This window comes from Haliotis cracherodii, unplaced genomic scaffold (genome assembly GCF_022045235.1).
Source record: "Haliotis cracherodii isolate W230 unplaced genomic scaffold, xgHalCrac1.p SCAF_24, whole genome shotgun sequence".
Classification (NCBI taxonomy): domain Eukaryota; kingdom Metazoa; phylum Mollusca; class Gastropoda; order Lepetellida; family Haliotidae; genus Haliotis; species Haliotis cracherodii.
This window is the reverse complement of record NW_027266280.1, coordinates 5,126,374-5,146,935: the sequence shown is the minus strand read 5'-3', so window position 1 is coordinate 5,146,935 and position 20,562 is coordinate 5,126,374. Positions and strand designations below refer to the sequence as shown.

General features: G+C 40.2%; 1 protein-coding gene across 1 annotated transcript; it reads left to right on the top strand.

Moving 5' to 3' along the window:
- Positions 1-3,450: 3,450 nt before the first annotated feature.
- LOC139472289 (uncharacterized) lies at positions 3,451-15,229 on the top strand. Its single transcript, XM_071254722.1, has 11 exons — positions 3,451-3,517; positions 4,868-4,939; positions 5,723-5,773; positions 8,350-8,448; positions 10,215-10,235; positions 10,452-10,472; positions 11,693-11,728; positions 11,891-11,908; positions 12,119-12,136; positions 13,181-13,198; positions 15,162-15,229. The coding sequence occupies exons 1-11, from the start codon at positions 3,451-3,453 to the stop codon at positions 15,227-15,229; spliced, it is 489 nt and encodes a 162-aa protein (XP_071110823.1).
- Positions 15,230-20,562: the final 5,333 nt, after the last annotated feature.

The following is a 20,562-nucleotide window of genomic DNA, read 5'->3' as shown; positions in this document are numbered from 1 at the left end:
GAGATTGTTTGACAAGAGGGATGACTTCAGGTTTTCAATAGTCAACTTTCCCTCTATGTCGAACAATAGTCCAGCAGTCCAGCAGTTCAGCCGTTGGTGTTTACATTTCACATTTTTTTCAGATACAATCGAGCATACACTTTCTACCAAGATTTCAAAGAGGGCATACGACTTAGAAGTTGTTTGATCAAGGTTATAACATTCAAGGCCTTAGAAAAGCTTTCAATAGGTTTTATGGTAGACATGTGGACGACATTTCCAAATCTGACGCATCAGTGACAAAAAGTATGTCCGATGCAATAACCTATTTTGACTTGAACCATATGTTCCCGTGTTTCAGATGAACAGCTAAACTTGAATTGGGTTTATGATGGAACACCTGGTATCATCACTATATATTATCGTGATTCATAAACACATGCTCGTGATATAGTCGGCATCGTACATTCGACCTATGCTTTTGGCACAATTTCTATTGAATATGGAAAGAATTCTGTCGCTTTTATTTACATAACGTCGACAAGAGGGCGATTCGAGGCCTACTGCAAGGTGCAGTCTTGATACCTATTTGGAAGTATCGAATTCCTGCAAGCTTCCAATACTGTTCTGGATTTATGAACGGAGACTTTTTCAAGACATTCGACAGTGACAAAATGTTGAACTTTCGTGAGTGCACTTACATTAATCCTAAGGCCTCTTACTACCGCTGCTGATTTGATCCATTGCAGCCTTTGTGACTGAGAACCGAAAACTTAGTGTTTCAAAACAATCCGTTGAATATTCATTGATCTAGTTTGGTCATTAACGGGTTTCACAATTTAGTTCTGTAAAACCGATTTCTAGGTTACCCTTTGCCTTTCAATTGGAAATCACCTTGTAACACACTTCATACACAAGGCATTTGTAAACGATCAGCGTGATGTCTCAAGGTAAGACTGCCTGTCAAGCTACAAATGCCTTCACCTTCCCTGTTTGTAAAACTTGTCTATAAAAGAACTCAATCCTTTGAAATATGAGAAAAAGACAGACAACGGCAGCATGTCAAGAGGTATAACCTTACAATCGATCGTTAATAATAACATGGTATATAATTGTCATGATGGGATAAATAAGAACAAATAACATATGACAGTGTAACAAGTGATCACTGTTGACTTTGGGATGTCTCTAATCATTCTCCGTCAATCACCGTGACATATCGTGTACTTACCGTTACAGGTACGTCCGTGTTAAAGTTTTTATTGCCTGACAATCTGTCACTATATAAGGAAACACGCTTTAAATCTGACCATTCTATTTGCATTTCATACTTCACCAGGTAAGGTATTGAGATACATTTTGATATTGAAACAAAATTCTCTTTTGTACCATCTTTTGTACATGCAATATTGGATTATGTGTCATGTAACTGTTGGCGCTGATATCTCGTGTTTTAACATATCCAACTTAGAACGAAGTTGGACAAACGAACATATTACTTTACGTAATGTGATGCATGATTGTATTCTTGTTTCGATTTGCATCGCGATGTTTTTCCCGATATATATTTTTAAACGTGTAACTCTACATATGTCTAAGGCTATGGGAACTGTATTTTGGCTTGTTCAGTTTCGTATAAATATACAGATATGAGATGACCCTATTACTTCAAATTGATTTCTTTCTGTTGCTTGTTGAGATGGTCACATGTGTTGATTATCATGTACGCACTGTGCCATCATGTATTCTGAGCGTGTCCCTAATTATTTCACAGCAGCGTGATTTTTTTAAATTCTTGGAAAAGTTTACTTGCTGTTACAAGCAATGGGTTACTTTACCCGTGGGATTATATATTTGTTGAAACATAATATCTTTCCATATCCCTGATGTCAGATATTCTCTAAGTCTAAATGTTTGTTTATTGTTTACAGCCACCCTCAGTACAATTATATTTATATAAGACGGCTACCCGTAAATTATAGAGTCAGATAGCCAATTATAGGGCCAGACAAGATGATAACTGATATCATGAGCAACCTTCTGGGGGTACTTTGGCACGCAATCAACCAGTTCTGAGTGTGGCCACCTCATCTGTGCAGGCTGCCTCTTACTGCAAGCAGAGTTTGCTAGGAACCTATTCTAACCCGGAATGGACACGGGTTTTATATAATATGTTAATGGTTGGTGAAATATGTCACTAGCTGTCGTCTTAGCCCTCTCCTGTTGCTACTTTGAGAACGATTATAGAGGAGGTTCTCTAGACTGACAAGATAAATGGTTATGAGATATTTCAAGGGGTATTTGCTCATTCAACATTTATAATAAAGTTTTGGTTTGCCTTAATCGACTTACTGGAAAGATGATATCGCTTAAATCTTTGACGAATATTTCTGTCAATATAATTAGTGCGCCTTTATGTGGCTATGCCTAGCCTGTTAGCTTAGCTTGCATTGAGTTTCATGTTAAACTCAGATATAACAAAGAACAAAATGCGCAGAATGCTGTTGAACCTCAATATTTGCTAACGATCAGTCGGCATAGTATTAAACAGTGAAGGTTGTGAACTCTTAACATTTCTAATTATTGGAGATAGAGGATATCAAAATTTCAACTCAATCCAACACTTTAATGATGTCTTTGGTGTCAAAGCGTTCGCTCGTCACGCCGAAGACCCGGGTTCGCTTCCCGACATGGGTACAATGTGTGAAGCCCATTTCTGGTGTCCCCGCCGTGATATTGCTGGAATATTGCTAAAAGCGGCGTAAAACCATGCTCACTCACTCGCCAATTCCATGTAACATATTTCCATAAATTCAGTGAAAATCCACACAATGATTGAATAATATGTTATACACTCTAAGAATAAGTCGTAATGAACAGTTGCAGCACAGTTGTACCACAGTTGCAACACAGTTGCAGCACAGTTGCAAGACGATTGCAGGAAAGTTGCAGGATAGTAACTTAGACAGTAACTTGGAGAGATTAAAAAACGCATGTCCCTTAAAACAATATGTTTACAGTTTCTTAGAAACATGTCTTTCATATCTTAAAACTCTCTGCCTTCTTTCTCACACTCATCCGTCCAACTCTATATCTGAAATTCTTAGTGGGATGCTTATCGCGGTTGATCAGGTCACGACCTCTAAGACTCCACACAAGACAATTAACTTTTAAGTCTTGGCTGCAACGTTATATTATAACAATTGCTGTCAACCCGTGGGAAAAAAACCTGAAAACGTCACCTGGCAGCAAGGGTTGGCTGACTCTTATGTTTTATGTAATAACTATACTAAACACATGCTCACGTGTACACCGACAAACTCTAACAAAATTAAAAAAAACAACATGTTTTTCTATGTGCTACAAATACCTAACTTTCGGCTGTAAAGCTTACTGGAACTATTGTCTCTACTGGGCTAATACCGAAATAAGGAGAACTTATATGCATGTTTCCTATTCAGATTGTTCATCATGCGGACAGCCCTTGTGATCACCTTATGTCTGTTGCCATGCCTCACCAGCGGGATGTACAACAGAGGTAGGCTTTTGTTCAGTTTATGATTTTTGTTGCGTTTGTATGTTCTTAAAAGCGACCTTTAGCAATCGAGTAACACAATCTAGTGATCGATGTTGTGAGAAATGATACACGCCGTCGGGGTAAGAAGACGTGCAATCAACCAAGTCATTGAGCTCATTGGTGTAAGAACGCCATAGTTTCACTCTAGCTCGAACCTGGTCGTATCTTGGTTTATTGACTCAAGATTGCGAGACTACACTACAGTCAGTAGTACGTATGCACGGGTGATAGAGGGAAGCATTGTGTACATATCCGTCATGTATTGACGACCAGTCATTTCATTAAGGATCGCATTCGAGCCAGGCGAAGATGGAATCATGTTCAACGATAATCTCATTAAAATTTAGATCTTAGTTCTCGCTTCCGCTAAACAAAGATCTGAGGACATCCCATCACAGGTCATGTCAGACCGACTTTGCGCGAACTTTGACCGACCACTTTGACAAGGGTCGAATTAGCCAATCAGAAGGCAGCTTTCTCGTGCTTTACGGCACTAATTTCAAATTAGCGGCTACGCTCCGAAACATATTTTGACAAATTCTCGATTAAAAATTTGAAACCTGAACAAAAGAACATTCTGTAATGGCTAATAGATGGTCTAGACTGTATGGATTCAGTCGTTAAACCCGTAACCTTGTTCGGAATACCTCGTGTTAAAGTCTTCGAGGTTGCATGATTAGAAATCACTTCCTACTGTCACTTTCATGATCTGGTAAGCGACGCTCTGATTGGTCGGATGACAGGTCGTTCTGACGTGACCCCTAATGGGATGTCCTCAGATCCTTGTTTAGCGCTAGCAAAACAAAGATCTGATTTTAATGAGATTGGTTCAACGAGAGATTCCTCGGATTGTCCATTTCGTTTACCATCTCGTTCTGGTGAATACTCCTAAACGCCTGCGCTATTTCAGGATTTTTCTCGGTCAAAACGTCATCAAAGTAAAGGTGAGGTGAGGTGAAATGGGGTTTAACGTCGCGTCCAAGATTATTGCATTTATATAGCGACGTGCATGTACGTGTGTGTTTGTGTGGCTGCTTGTACTAGTCCGGACTGATGCCCATTTATAGTGCTAGCTCACTGAGATACCATGCCGCAGTTTAACATGAATACCCCACCCAGACACAGTATACTGGCTCCGAGCCGACAAGTCCTTGTTTCAGCCCCTTAATGCCGAGCGCCAGACAGGATAACTCATCAAAGTAAAGGGAGATATAAGGCCTCCCATCTGGCTCCTGAAGGTGTAAACAATTTCATTTGTATTCTAAATAAGTTCTTTTCCAGCAGGTAAAACTATATATTTACTTTTAAAAGGGTCCAGCCTCCTTGGCGGTCGTAGAAGCTCCGGCCTAGGAAGAACTCGTATTTTCACTATTCCTGATGGCAGTAAGTAATACAGAAAACACACCTTAATAAGTATGACACCATTCCAAAATGGACAATGTCATATGCTTCCACGAAAGCAAAATCGCCAAGATTGCAGAATGCAGAAAGAAACACGTCCAGTGAAGGGTCATATAATCCAGCCGAATAATATCTATCTGGAAAATAGCAAACAAAATATTTCCATACAATAATAATTTTCTTAAATCGTATCATATTGAAATACAGCAGCCGAAATCAATAATGTAATGACATATTTTGTGACATCACCTTGAGGAACATACCGTGTTCTTATATGAACGTTTCAGCAGGAATCGGTGGCATATTAGACATTCATGATGTCAGACGTAGATATTTAGATATTTCCCAAAGCTACATGGAAGTTGGGAAATACATGTAGGAATACAGTCAACTACGGTTATAACGAACACGCTTATAACGAACTGATTGATATAACGAACTACTTTTTTGGTCACGACTATTTGCTGTAGTTATGCTGTATATATGCTTATAACGAACTACGGTTAAAACGAACTAAAATTAGTAGTCCCTTTGAGTTCGTTATAACCGTACTTTAATGTATAAAAATCTGTGACCATAAAGGAGTGGTGCTTAACTTTTTTCGCGCTGTATATAATGAATCGCTGACGACATAACTCATGCAGGTCTGCAGACAAGTACGCGTCTCACCTTCGACTAAATAATGCTATAAGCACGAAAATATTTATACGCTGTGACTAATTACTACGCATACTCACGATTCCTTCATAATCCTATCTACTGCAGCCCCGGATTACCGCCAAGTTGTCCAAAGTCCAACCGGAAGACTCTACCAAGGTCAGTAAAGTGAGCTACAGTGTATAGCCATGGCGCAATCGTTGCCTTTATGATGTAACACAGTTTGCTACAGTGTATAGCCATGGCGCAATCGTTGCCTTTATGATGTAACACAGTTTGCTACAGTGTATAGAAGCCATAGCGAGGTCGTTGCCTTTATGATGTAACACAGTTTGCTACAATGTATAGCCATAGCACAATCGTTGCCTTTATGATGTAACACAGTTTGCTACAGTGTATAGCAATCGCACAATCGTTGCTTTTATGATGTAACACAGTTTGCTACAGTGTATAGCCATAGTGCAATCGTTGCTTTTATGGTGTAACACAGTTTGCTACAGTGTATATCCATAGCGCAATCGTTGCTTTTATGGTGTAACACAGTTTGCTACAGTGTATATCCATAGCGCAATCGTTGCCTTTATGATGTAACACAGTTTGCTACAGTGAATAGCCATAGCGCAGTCGTTGCCTTTATGATGTAGCACAGTTTGCTACAGTATATAGAAGCCATAGCGCAATCGTTGCCTTTATGATGTAACACAGTTTGCTACAGTGTATAGCCATAGCGAGGTCATTGCCTTTATGATGTAACACAGTTTGCTACAGTGAATAGCCATAGCGCAATCGTTGCCTTTATGGTGTAACACAGTTTCCTACAATGTATAGCCATAGCGCAATCGTTGCCTTTATGATGTAACACAGTTTGCTACAGTGTATAGCCATAGCGAGGTCGTTGCCTTTATGATGTAACACAGTTTGCTACAGTGTATAGCCATAGCGAGGTCGTTGCCTTTATGATGTAACACAGTTTGCTACAGTGAATAGCCATAGCGAGGTCGTTGCCTTTATGATGTAACACAGTTTGCTACAGTGTATAGCCATAGCGAGGTCGTTGCCTTTATGATGTAACACAGTTTGCTACAGTGAATAGCCATAGCGAGGTCGTTGCCTTTATGATGTAACACAGTTTGCTACAGTGAATAGCCATAGCGAGGTCGTTGCCTTTATGATGTAACACAGTTTGCTACAGTGTATAGCCATAGCGAGGTCGTTGCCTTTATGATGTAACACAGTTTGCTACAGTGTATAGCCATAGCGAGGTCGTTGCCTTTATGATGTAACACAGTTTGCTACAGTGTATGGCCATAGCGCAACCGTTACCTTTATGATGTAACACAGTTTGCTACAGTGTATAGCCATAGCGCAATCGTTGCTTTTATGATGTAACACAGTTTGCTACAGTGTATAGCCATCGCGCAATCGTTGCTTTTATGATGTAACACAGTTTGCTACAGTGAATAGCCATAGCGCAGTCGTTGCCTTTATGATGTAGCACAGTTTGCTACAACGTATAGCCATAGTGCAATCGTTGCCTTTATGATGTAGCACAGTTTGCTACAGTGTATAGCCATAGCGCAATCGTTGCTTTTATGATGTAACACAGTTTGCTACAGTGTATAGCCATCGCGCAATCGTTGCTTTTATGATGTAACACAGTTTGCTACAGTGAATAGCCATAGCGCAGTCGTTGCCTTTATGATGTAGCACAGTTTGCTACAACGTATAGCCATAGTGCAATCGTTGCCTTTATGATGTAGCACAGTTTGCTACAGTGTATAGCCATAGCGCAATCGTTGCCTTTATGATGTAACGCAGTTTGCTACAGTGCATGTATACTGATTATGTCTGTCTTCGTCTGTTCCAACTTTACCTTAGGCACTCAAAGTACATACACAGAGAACAATTCTGTACGATATGCTAAGTACATTTGCTGATTAATATTATAGAATACACAAAGAAGATATCCTTTATCATAACCTAAGGGGTGATATTGCTACTTCGTTTAAATACCTATTGTACCTCAATAATATATATTGTTTAGAATATAATTTCAGTCACAGTAATGTTTACTTGTACACGTATCGTGACTTTGTTTCTTTGTTGTTTAACCGCAATAATATTTATCATCCAAAACTGTCTCCCACAGGAGATATCGCTCGGGTGAGATCAAACGATATCTACACTGTAGATATCGCTGCAATGAAATTGCATCACAATGCTTTGCAGACCATTGTGACGTCATTGTTACCATGACGTCACAATGAAATGACATCACTAATGGCTCTGCTGCTGAAGCTGTTAGCAGTACTTTTAACACTTATGACACTGCTTATTACTGTCTACAAACTGAAAAAGTTGGAAGAATGATGTTGGATGATAAATAAAATCTCACCTTCGTGTCTTTTGATATCAAATATATCATCACGAGTTGATAAAAGTGGGAAAACTCCGAGGCTTGCCGAGGATTTTTTCCACTTTTATCAACGAGTGTTGATATATTTGATATCAAAAGACACTCTTGTGAGATTCTCTATATATACTATATGAGTGGAACCTGTAAATAATCGAGTCTGGACCAGACAATTCTGTGATTAATATTGTTAACACCGACCCATGTCACCGCGGTATGTTGACGCGCAACCAGCCAAGTCAACCCTCAAACGCCCAGCTTAGGTTTCTTGGTATCTATTGTAGCATGGGCTCTCCACTGTAATGTGACGTTTTTCTTTCAGTTGAGGATCAGAGCAGACATCTGATTGGGGGAAGAATTCGAACGTTTGCTCAACTTGAAAATTTGGATGTGCCTGACCGACCCGACCCGTACCTGATTAGTAAGATTAGATTTTTATTACAGTTTTGTCTTTGTGGTGATATAAGGCTACGCATGTCGAGAGGCACAAACACGAATTCGTTTACCATCCTACTTCCAGATTATTAGCCACTTCATGGCTGCATGGCCTCCAAGACCTCAGCTGTAGAACAGTAACTACTATATGATTACATGACCCTCTTAGACGTCAGCTGTAGAACATTGACTACTGTATGATTGCATGACCCTCTTAGACGTCATCTGTAGAACAGAAACTACTATATGATTGCATGACCGTCTTAGACGTCAGCTGTAGAACATTAGCTACTATATGATTGCATGACCCTCTTAGACGTCACCTGTAGAACATTAACTACTATTATGATTGCATGACCCTCTTAGATGTCAGCTGTAGAACATTAACTACTATATGATTGCATGACCCTCTTTGACGTCAGTTGTAGAACAGTAACTACTATATAATTGCATGACTCCCTTAGAAGTCAGCTGTAGAACATTAACTACTATATGATTGCATGACCCTCTTAGACGTCAGCTGTAGAACATTGACTACTATATGATTGCATGACCCTCTTAGACGTCAGCTGTAGAACATTAGCTACTATATGATTGCATGACCCTCTTAAACGTCAGCTGTAGAACACTAACTACTATATGATTGCATGACCCTCTTAAACGTCAGCTGTAGAACATTAGCTACTATATGATTGCATGACCCTCTTAAACGTCAGCTGTAGAACATTAGCTACTATATGATTGCATGACCCGCTTAGACATCAGCTGTAATGATTGCACGACCCTCTCAGACGTCAGCTGTAGAACATTAACTACTATGTGATTACATGACCCTCTCAGAAGTCAGCTGTAGAACATTAACTACTGTATGATTGCATGACCCTCTTAGACATCAGCTGTAGAACATTAACTACTATATGATTACATGACCGTCTTAGACGTCAGCTGTAGAACATTAACTACTGTATGATTACATGACCCTCTCAGAAGTCAGCTGTAGAACATTAACTACTGTATGATTACATGACCCTCTCAGACGTCAGCTGTAGAACATTAACTACTGTATGATTGCATGACCCTCTTAGACATCAGCTGTAGACCATTAACTACTATATGATTACATGACCCTCTCAGACGTCAGCTGTAGAACATTAACTACTATATGATTACATGACCGTCTTAGACGTCAGCTGTAGAACATTAAATACTATATGATTGCATGACCATCTTAGGCGTCCTGTGCCAACTAGACTCTCCACAAAGTGATTTTCGCACTTCGACTTTGCTAAAGTTAACACTAAGATTTCTTTGTGACTGATGACTCAGTGGTCATTGATTGAGGCTGACTGGTGCTCAATCCTCAAGTCAGCTGAGGTTGAAGTTGTGTAAAGAATATTTTGTGTCATTATGTGAGAGGAAACTGATAATTGTTTACACGTTTTCTGGTCCTGAATTGAGGCTCAACACGTAATGCGTTACGCCATGTCATTTCCAAAGGTGAATCCCGTAGCAAATAATGACTAACTGATGACCAAAATTATTTTAATTATAATGGGGAAAACTTCACGTGGCTTTCGGGAAACAGATATATTTCCGTATTTAAACACATGCGAATAGGTGATCCGTGACAAATGATGCTTGAAAACAGTTGATTCTGGCCGAAAATTCTGATTGGGCAAATATATTGTTTCATTGCCAGTGGCAGTCGGATAATTCGTATTAAAACTGTTGTTTTTTTGGCTTTACTTTTAGCTGGCGGCGGTTCCTCATACGGTAAGTGATATAGTTTCTACAAGTAGCTATTTGTCAGATCCCCAATACCGTCGAATATGGCATGAACTTATTTGTATTCATTAAAATATAACACTGTATTAATACAACATATCTCCCAGTTGGCCACGTTTCTTGACTTCTGTAACAAATTATGTATGACACCTGTTTTAAATTCAGGAAACGTGTAATTGGAAAATTGTTTCTATTTGTTCTTAGTTGGAGGCGGTTCATTCGGAGGTAAGAGTTTGGTTACTACATCTTGTGAGGGAGTGAGTTTGGTTGAACGCCGATTTGAACAGTGTTTCAGTGGCATGTGTGTCAGCTTAATGCAGGATGAAATCCTGAAGTAATGCAGGTCTCACACTTTTACCACTTGGATGAAGAACAGTAGCATGAGTTTAATGCTGACAAACCTAGAAACCTAATCCTGGTACGACCAAGGAAGGTAACTCTGCACAACATTACATGCTACTCATGGTTTGTAACAATATCACCACTTTAGAACAAGATGATATCATTTTGTCGTCACCAGCAGTCTTTTTTCAATAATGGTATATTATTATTCGCAATAGCAAAAGGTTTAGAATTATTATAAATAATGTTACCAGGCGAAGTGAATACCTCTATAATTTGTAAATACCCTCATTTTTCCTAAACACGGGCCATTATCAATCACGTTGTCATCATACGTCATAGCTAATTTGCATACTCGTAACATAAACAAACATGGCGTCTGGCAGTATCGGCACGACTGAGCCGACTCGCGTAAATGAGCATGGCTCGCGAGCCAGAAGATGTTATATTAGTCTGTAATTATAGTTAACGAGTGCAGTTTATAAATGGTTGAGTGAGCGATGTTTTCGCCGCTTTTTAGCAATATTGCAGCTCTATCACGGTGGGGGGACACCAGAAAAGCCTTTTCACATAATACCAATGTGGGGAATCGAACCCGGGTCTTCGGCGCGTCAAGCTACCCCAAAAGAAGTTAAAAGATGGTACTTGTTGTTACCCTGTCTGACGCTCGACATTAAGGGGCTAAAACAACTGGTTGGCTCAGAGTCAGTATACTGTGTCTGAGTGGGGTATCCATGTTAAACTGTGGCATGGTATCTCAGTGAGCTAGCACTATAAATCGGCATTAGTCCGGAATAGTACAAGCAGACACACACACACACACAAACACACACACACACACACACATGCATGCACGTCGCTATATAAGTGCAATAATCTTAGACTCGACGTTAAACCCAATATCACCTCACCTCATGCAACTGCAAAGGATCATACCCTGCAAAGTAGCGCTACTCTCCTAACATCTTTTTTAAATACTGCTCGAGTACATCAGCTATAAAACGTAAAACAGTCATTTTCATGCTTTTGTTTACTTTGTCTGTAAACAATGTTTGTTGTATATGCTTTGTGTCATCCATACAGCGCTATTTTCTTTTGTCCAGGTTTGCAATCTCTTGCGGCTCTTGGAGGTCTTGGAGGTAGGTATTTCCTTAAGTAAAACTGAATTAATAACGTCGTGTGAATATGCAAAAGGATATTGTTAATTTTAAATTGGTTTTGAAGATTGTGTACCTTATAAAGACTTTTATATACATAATCACATTTGATATATAAACAACCGATGATATTCATCTTTTCAGCAGGATCCGTTAACGGCGGTAAGTCATTTCCCTTTAAAAATCTAAGCTGTTATGATGCCCAACTGATGCGGGATGAACGTGGTTAAAATTAAGATAAATACTGATGACGATACATTTTATATTTTTACATCATAATGCATGTTAATTTTTAAATTTATAACACAAAAGCACAGCTGCAGCTATTTCTAGTATGACATGTATCGGTAATATTGTCTACTTCTCTTCCAGGCTCACTCTATGGCGGCAGTAAGTACACCGTTTTTTTAACATATATAACTCATATTTATATAAATATGTAATATATATTACATAATGATGTTTCATTACAAAAGATGTGTTGCCTTACATTGTCCACCAGTGCGTTAATACAATAAACTACGTTTATAACGAACACGCTTATAACGTACTGACGGATGCATTTGTAGAGCGAACTTATTTTTTAGTCCCGGCCATTTGATGTATATATGCTGTATATATGCTTACAACGAACTACGGTTATTACGAACTAAAATTAGTGGCCCCTTTGAGTTCGTTATAACCGTAGTTTACTGTACCAGAGTCCGACCTAATGATGTGCAACAGGAAATATCACTAACTGATACTTATGCTTAGTCATGAGTGAAAAAGCACAATCTGCCAGAACTACTTTCAGTTTCCCTTAATGATACCATCGTAAAAAGCATATTAAACCATGGCTCCTTTGTCCGTGGTCTATCTAACTGAACTGTTAGTTAAACACCATTTGACAATCAAGGAACCTCTTTTTTTCCCCCTATAATTCATCTTGATGAAAGAGCAATATCATGAAAAACGTTTATCGCCAGCGGGATTCGGGTGGTCAGGCTCGCTGACTTGGTTGATGCATGTCATCCTATCCCAATTGCGTGGATCGATGATATCAATCACTGGACTGTCTGGTCCAGACTCGATTATTACAGACCGCCGCCATATAGCTGGAATATTGCTGTGTGCGGCGTTAAACAAACAAACCTAAGTTGCAGCTATTTATTAGCTATATATTTGTTATTTATTTCGTCATGATTTGTGAAAAAAATTGAACCAGTCTATAAAATGTCTAAAAGATGGTAATTTTGTCTTTGGCTGTTTTAGCTGGTTGCATATTCTAGTATTTCCTACCACTTTGGAAAATAACACACATTTAGTCAATCGTTTCTTGTTTAAAGAATGGCGTGGACACATAACGTCTTCTCTCTTTTAAATGGATCGTGTATAGTTAAATATGACATAACTTGGTATCGAAAGTAAAAATGAAAATCTTCATTTTTTCAGGAAGATCCCTCACCAGTGGTATGTGAAAATAGATACAGTTCAAAATAACTCATTATTATAAAACAGTGCGTATGAAGACATCTGAATAATATCCATGCACGTATGGTACTGCTTTACGAGAATGAGTGAGTGAGTATGGTTTTACGCCGCTTTTAGCAATATTCCAGCAATATCACGGCGGGGGACACCAGAAATGGGATTCACACATTGTATCCATGTCGGGAATCGAACCCGGGTCTTCGGCGTGACGAGCGAACGCTTTAACCACTACGCTACCCGACCGCCCCTTACGAGAATGAACGTTATCATGATTATGATAGTGAATTGGGGTGAAACGATCAATCGAACTGTCGGTGCATTGCAATTGTTCATAAATCGCAAAGACATTAAAATATAAAAAAAGAAGCATCGATGTCATGCAACACTGGCGATCGTTCGATGGCTGTAGAAAATGAGAAAAATAAGTAAGTTGGGTTAAGCACCGCTTGGAACAGTATTCCAGTTATGCCACGGCTTGGAAGCTTGATGTGGGAGAAAAACCAGAAGTGATGCAGGGCCCACTTGCACAAAGCGATCTTAGCGCTAAGACTATTGTAAGCCTACGTTAAACTACGGGAGTTACGATCATCCTAGCGCTTAGATCGTTTAGTGTATGAAGATGATCGTAACTCCCATACTTTAACATAGGCTTACAATCGTCTTAGCGCTAAGATCGCTTTGTGCAAGTGGGCCCTGGTGTCAGACGTTTACCACTTTGGTGAAACCCACGAACACGGGTATGGTGCTGACAAACCTAGAAACATAATCGGGGCGAACGGGTATTTGAACCCACAAACCCAAGGGGAGCAACTCTGCACAGCAAATAGCAGTGCCTTCAACGACTTGGCTACCCAGGTCCCCTCCACCCATGAAAGGAAGAGGAAGAGCAGTGTGGAGATCTATTCAGTTATTTTTTCCAGCCTGTTAGATGACACAGTCATCTAAGTGCCGCTATTCGCTGTGTAAGTTGCGACCCCTAATCGTCCCTGAGACGTAAATCATGGGTTCGAATCTCGAATCGACATGATTATGTTTCTTTGTTTGTCAGCACACTACCAGTGATTTTCGTGATTTCCCCAAAGTGGTATACGTCAAGGATCTGCATCACTTCGGGTTTTCTTCCCATATCAAACTGACGCGGCCTGATATTACTGGAATATTGTTCAAATCGGCGTTAAAGTCCTCATTCAGTACCTCCCCTAACACTTCGGCAGACACATGACCGACGCCACGTCAACAGTGTACTCTCTCCCACAGCAACATCTCTCATAGCAACATCTCTCACAGCAACATCTCCCACAGCAACATCTCTCACCTAGAATGGCGACATAGTATCAGTCATTATTTGAACTGTTACTATTCAAATGTAGTAAAGTACAGACGAAAATTGGTAACGCGAATTATAAATATATTTTGTGTAGGAATTGGAGTATTACAACCAGGAGTTGTCACATTAACAACACTAACATAGTAAATTTCCATTAATATGAGTTGAATTTGCCATCAATGGCGGAAATACCGACGACTGTACTCTAGACATGAAACGGTTGTATTGTTGACATTAAAACCGACGATGGTAGTGTTGACAGGAAACCGACGATTGCACTATTGACATTGAAACCGACGACAGCATTGTTGACATAAAAAAAAATCACAGCAATTACATGCAGAACAACATGCGACCAGGGATTCCAGCACGCGGTCATAGGTTTGTGGCGGTCCCAAAACTCTGCACAGCGAATTGCGTGCCTTAGACGACTGGGCCACAAGTACCCCCGGGTGTCAAAGATATCTTTCATAAGAAATATGAAGATATATAGAAGTTGGCTTTTAAATTTGCGATGTCTCTAAACAAATCTCGGCATCCGATACTCACATGTGTTTGTATATAAAATGTTTAGTTTAATCCACAAAAAGTAGCTGTGCATTTCAATGTTCCCAGGTTACGGTCAACAAGCCAGTCGTATCAGTCAACAACCCAGCTTGTTCGGACGAAGGAGCCGATACTGAAACTCCAAGTGAGTAGTTATCACATAGTATTTAACTTGAAACTAAATAAAATTGCGTATTGAGGATTAGATTTATGTAGTTGAGAACACGTATTGAAGACTAGATTTATGTACTTGAGAACACGTATTGAAGACTAGATTTATGTGGTTGAGAACACGTATTGACGACTAGATTTATGTACTTGAGAACACGTGTTGAAGACTAGATTTATGTAGTTGAGAACACGTATTGACGACTAGATTTATGTACTGGAGAAAGCATATTAATATGTACTTAAAATACCATGTTAAATAGAAGGTTTCTTTGTATGGTTAAAATGACATACTTAAGTGTTTTGTGTCAATCCTTAGTAACATCAATTTGATTGCATTTAGATTTAAAGCTTTAACCAGTCGAAACGTCTACAAACCTCTTTGATGTGATTGTCAAACCGGATACATGGCATACATCATAAACTTGGCTGGTACATTGGTGTACTGATGGTTCCAATGTTATTTTTTTCAGTTGAAGATTGCGATACGAAGCGCAAAGGCACAGACGAAAACAGCTGCATGAAATTACTTGTTTGTAAACTGTTGTTGATTAAACCTCTAACAGAATCTCCCCTTGTTAGGAATCTGTGTGATACCGTTTGTTCGAACATCATCAAGACGATAACAATTTGTCGATACTGGAGTGATTATGTTAATCTAAAACGAGTTTACTTCATTCTGTGATTATTTACCGACTTAACATCGTCACTAATTCACGGGTTTGGGAACATAATCATCCCCATCACCCGAGAAGAAATACGGAAATAAACTGACGGCCAAAAGAAACGTTACCAACGATATTTCTAGGATAAAATATGACCAACACAATTTGAAGCAGCAATAACAATTGTATTGTAGAAAGTCATCATTCAGAACAGTAAAATGCGAATTTACTAATTCAACAACAAAGTCCTTAACCTCCAACAGGGACATTTCTTGACAAGGGGTCATTCGTTCACTATTCGATCAAAAACATTGGTTACAACTTTAAGGTGACGACGGCCCAGACCGTTCAATACGGGATATGACCTCCATGAGCGGCAATGCATCTTCGAATGCGGCGTCAAACTGAGTAGACAAGCGTCCTCACATCGACTGCAGGTATCCGATTTCATTCCTCATGGAGGGCAACGATCAACGCTTGTCTCGTGAAGGTAGGATCTTGACGTTTCCGAAGACGACGCCACAGCTGGTCCCTGAGAGGGGTGAAAGATCTGGTGATCGAGCTGGCCACGGCAGGACAGTCACGTTGTTGGCGTTGAGGAAGTCTCTAGTAATACGGGCTTTATGGGGTGTGGCGTTATCTTGTTGGAACACCGCCCGTTGTTAATGCTGGATGAAAGGAAGAACCACTGGCCGTAAGATATTGTCAATGTAGCGTTGTGCTGTCAGATTGCCTTCGATGATGACAAGTTCCGTTTTCTCGTCACCGCAAATGCCGCCCCAGGCCATCACACTTCCGCCCCCGTAAGGTTCAACCTCCTGGACACAACAAGGAGCCGTACGTTCCCCGCATCGTCGATAAACTCGCATCCGCCCATCAGGTTTGAAGAGTTGGAACCTGCTCTCGTCGCTAAACAGCACTCGCCGCCATTCCCTTTGTTGCCATCGCTGAGTTTGCCTGCACCACGTCAAACTGGCACGTCGATGTTGACGGGTCAAGGTCATGCCCTTGAAAGGGGGATAAGCCCGGAGACCATAATGTCGTAGTCGTCTGGTCACTGTTTGTCTGTTGGCAGCTGATGACGTCACAGTAAGAAATCTGTTCCACAGATGAAGTACCCGTAAAAGGCGGTCATCCTTTGGTCTGCCACTCCGTGGTCTGTCTGCGGTTCTGCCAGTCTGTAGGAGACGTGCGACCAGTCTGGTAATGGTCATCTTGGAGCAGTTCATATTAATGGCAACCGCTCTCTGTGTCGCTCCCATATGCAGCATACCTATGGCTCTCTCCCTCTGGACAGCGGTCAGTCTTGGCATGTTCGTTGGTGTTAATCATCGCAACCAATGATAGGGAACAGATCCGTGCGTAATTTATACCCGGAAATTGCACGATAATTTGGGAAAGAATGTTTTACAAAATTGCTGAAAAACACGAATATCTCCCAAAATCCGCAGAGCACGTGCAGAGAACGACAGAGAACATGAAGGCTGTATTCGTGAGATGTGTTCTGTATTGTTTTTGAAAAGGTTGGCATCTTTGTTTCAAAGTGGCAAATCAGTTAATGTTGGTAACGTTTCTTTTGGCCCTCAGTGTATTTGGTGAAGTCGCTAATTAACCAACTAAACAAGCTTGCGAGAGCTGGGAACGGGTCGTTGTGTATGCAGATCCCCGGAGAATTGACGATGCCTTGTATAACATTGCTATAACGTGTCAGCTTAATGTGGAGGTAAATCAAAGGTGAAGCAGATCGTAGATCGTCTTTCAGCATGGTGCAGACCAAACAAGGACAGTTATCAACTCGGATTGTGTAATCGAACACAAACAATTACAATGATCAAAGATCTAGGCACCTGAGCGACACATCTCCACCGTTTCCGCAACCTTAAAAACGACTCCCAATCGATCGATGCTACGCGCGAAAACACACAAACGAACCAGAATAACAAAACGGTAGTCACACAAACTGATAATAATTTTTTACCCGCATGTACTATACATGCTATTGTCTTCCCGAATGTTGATAACTCGACATCCGGGTCTTTGTCTCTGTGTCGAGTGCTGTACATTGGCCAGGGTCCTGTTCCGCAAAGCGATTGAAGCGCTACGATTGTCGTAAGTCTATGTTAAAGTCTTAGTGCTACGATCGCTTTGTGGAACGGGCCCTGGTCCCCAAGCGACATAAGTGTTGAAAACCATAATGTATTGGATCAAAAAAAACAACATTGCAGCGTATTCATGTCAATCAGAAGGGTGTTGAGCACATAATTACTTCCATAGCAGAAGTTGCAGCACGAAACAATTTCTCCTCAATACTTTTTGATGGGTATAGGATGTATGTAAAATACACCAACGCGACAGCCACAACCGTTTCGCCGAACTGAACAATAAGATGTTGCACATTTATACTGTGTTATAATTAGAAAATATCCATGTGAGCGTAGAAACAGCGGTGAATGTGGTACAACAAGCTGACTTGCATCTTCGCTTTGTCCGACGATTGTTTCCGTGGCGTCCTGTTTCAATGTGTGAAGAATGGGACGGTAGTCGAAAATTGCATAGTGTTCTGTGATTCTCATCAGTATTTTCCTTCACATAGCCGAAGATCTGCTTATACTCTTTAAATAGGTAAAGTGGAGACTCCCTGGAGGTACCATGTTGAAATTCAAAGTGCAATAACAACCTGAAAGGGTTAATGTACTGCTTTGGAGGCAACAAGACGCCACCTATTGTCAACTATTGTTGACTTCAAATGAGAAATTCCAAAAAGTCGTTAAAGTTCTTGCTGATGAGTGTCTCGAAGCGGCAATACATTATGTTTGCAGATTAAGAAGCGAAATATGCATATTAAATCAGGCTTGGATTTATTCGACACTTAACCATGTCATGCGGTTGGATACGGAAGCCTGCTAGGGTCATATCATACATTTATCTTTCTTGAAACATCAAGATGCTAATTTGGAACTTCAAGTTACTATGTTGGAATTCACGATACCCTGTTTTAATTTCAAGATAATAACTGTCATATACAGTGGCCCATAATCACACATTTGTATGACAAATCGTGTTAATTTGCAAAAGGTTACGATAACAGTAAAACCTCGCATGATCAGCACACATGAACAGACCATGCAGCAACCAAAAAGGAACTAGCAATGCCCGTGATCAATCCTTAATATATAAGTAAATAAAAACGACAAAACCCTTTCCATTAGAAATCTCTGCAGAGTCCATATAAGGAAAAATATATATGGTGCCGTTTCGGCAACGAAATCTGTTGCCGTTTTAATCAATTTGGTACCTATTCGGTAGACCAGTTTGGAGACGCATAAGCCTGGTCGCATTAAAAAAAACTATCCGTCATGAGATAACACCTTCACACATTCCTTTGACCTCGGGCTTTTTTCATTTGTCAAAATAGTACATAAATGCCTTTTCCCCCAGAATGACAAACCTCTCACAACAGCTTAACTATCTTTGCTCTGTCCCTAGGCAATACAAAATGCAGCTGTAGAAATGTGATTTGACTTTAATGTTGATGAATAACAGCAATGAATCCTTTCCCGAAAACAACAATCCATTTTTCCAAGCCGTTGAATTATCACTCTTGGGTTAATTACTGGTCGCCATCTACGTGGACGTTGCATTACTTGTGTGACCCGACCCACTCCATGGTGAAGTGGATAGGGCGTCTGCCCGGAGACAGGAGGTCGGTGGTTCGATATCCGGCAATGTCACACCAAAAGACGTTAAAAGATTGTTCTTGTTGCGCTCCGCATTAATGGGCCAAATCAAGGACTGGTCGGCTCGGTGTGTCTTAGTGGGACCTGGTTTCAAACGCTATAGACCGCCTCCGTGGTCTTGTGGCAGAGTGTCCGCTCAGAGAGTGGAAGGTTCGGGGCTCGATCCCCGTCCGCGTCATACCAAAAGACGTTAAATGATGGTACTTGTTGTTACCCTGTCTGGCGCTTGGCTTTCTCAGATCTCAGTGGGCTTTCACTATAAATCGGGCATTAGTCCGGACTAGTACAAACACACACACACACACACACACACACACACACACACACACACACACACACACACACACACACATATATATATATATATATATATATATACACACATCACTATATAAGTGCAATAATCTTAAACGCGACGTTAAAGCACCATTTCACCACCACTTTTTTAACGTCAAAGAGGAAAATCGATTTTCTTCATTTATGGCAAGTTATTTTTCGTATCGAATGTACAATGTTATACACAAGCATAATCCATTTAATTTATATGTATGTCCTTCAGAAAGGAGGCAGTATTTTCTTACGGTAAAGTTGTAAAATATAAACAAATCATCGCACACTACTGTAATAAGTCAGCGTACGATAAAAGATTGCGAAATGTGCTCCTTTTAAAGGCATAACGAAATATCTGACAGCACCTATTCCTGCAACTAAATATCGGTTTAATACTTGCAGTTAATCACACATAATCAGATGGGAAATTTATTATTCTTCATCCCTACGTCATTTTACAGTCGGGGGTTGACCCAGATTTTTTTTTAAATTGTGTCAGAAAAATAACTTGTCATCTAAATGGCGAGTGCCAGCACTACCCATTCTTTTTCAACCCTTTGAAACTCCCCT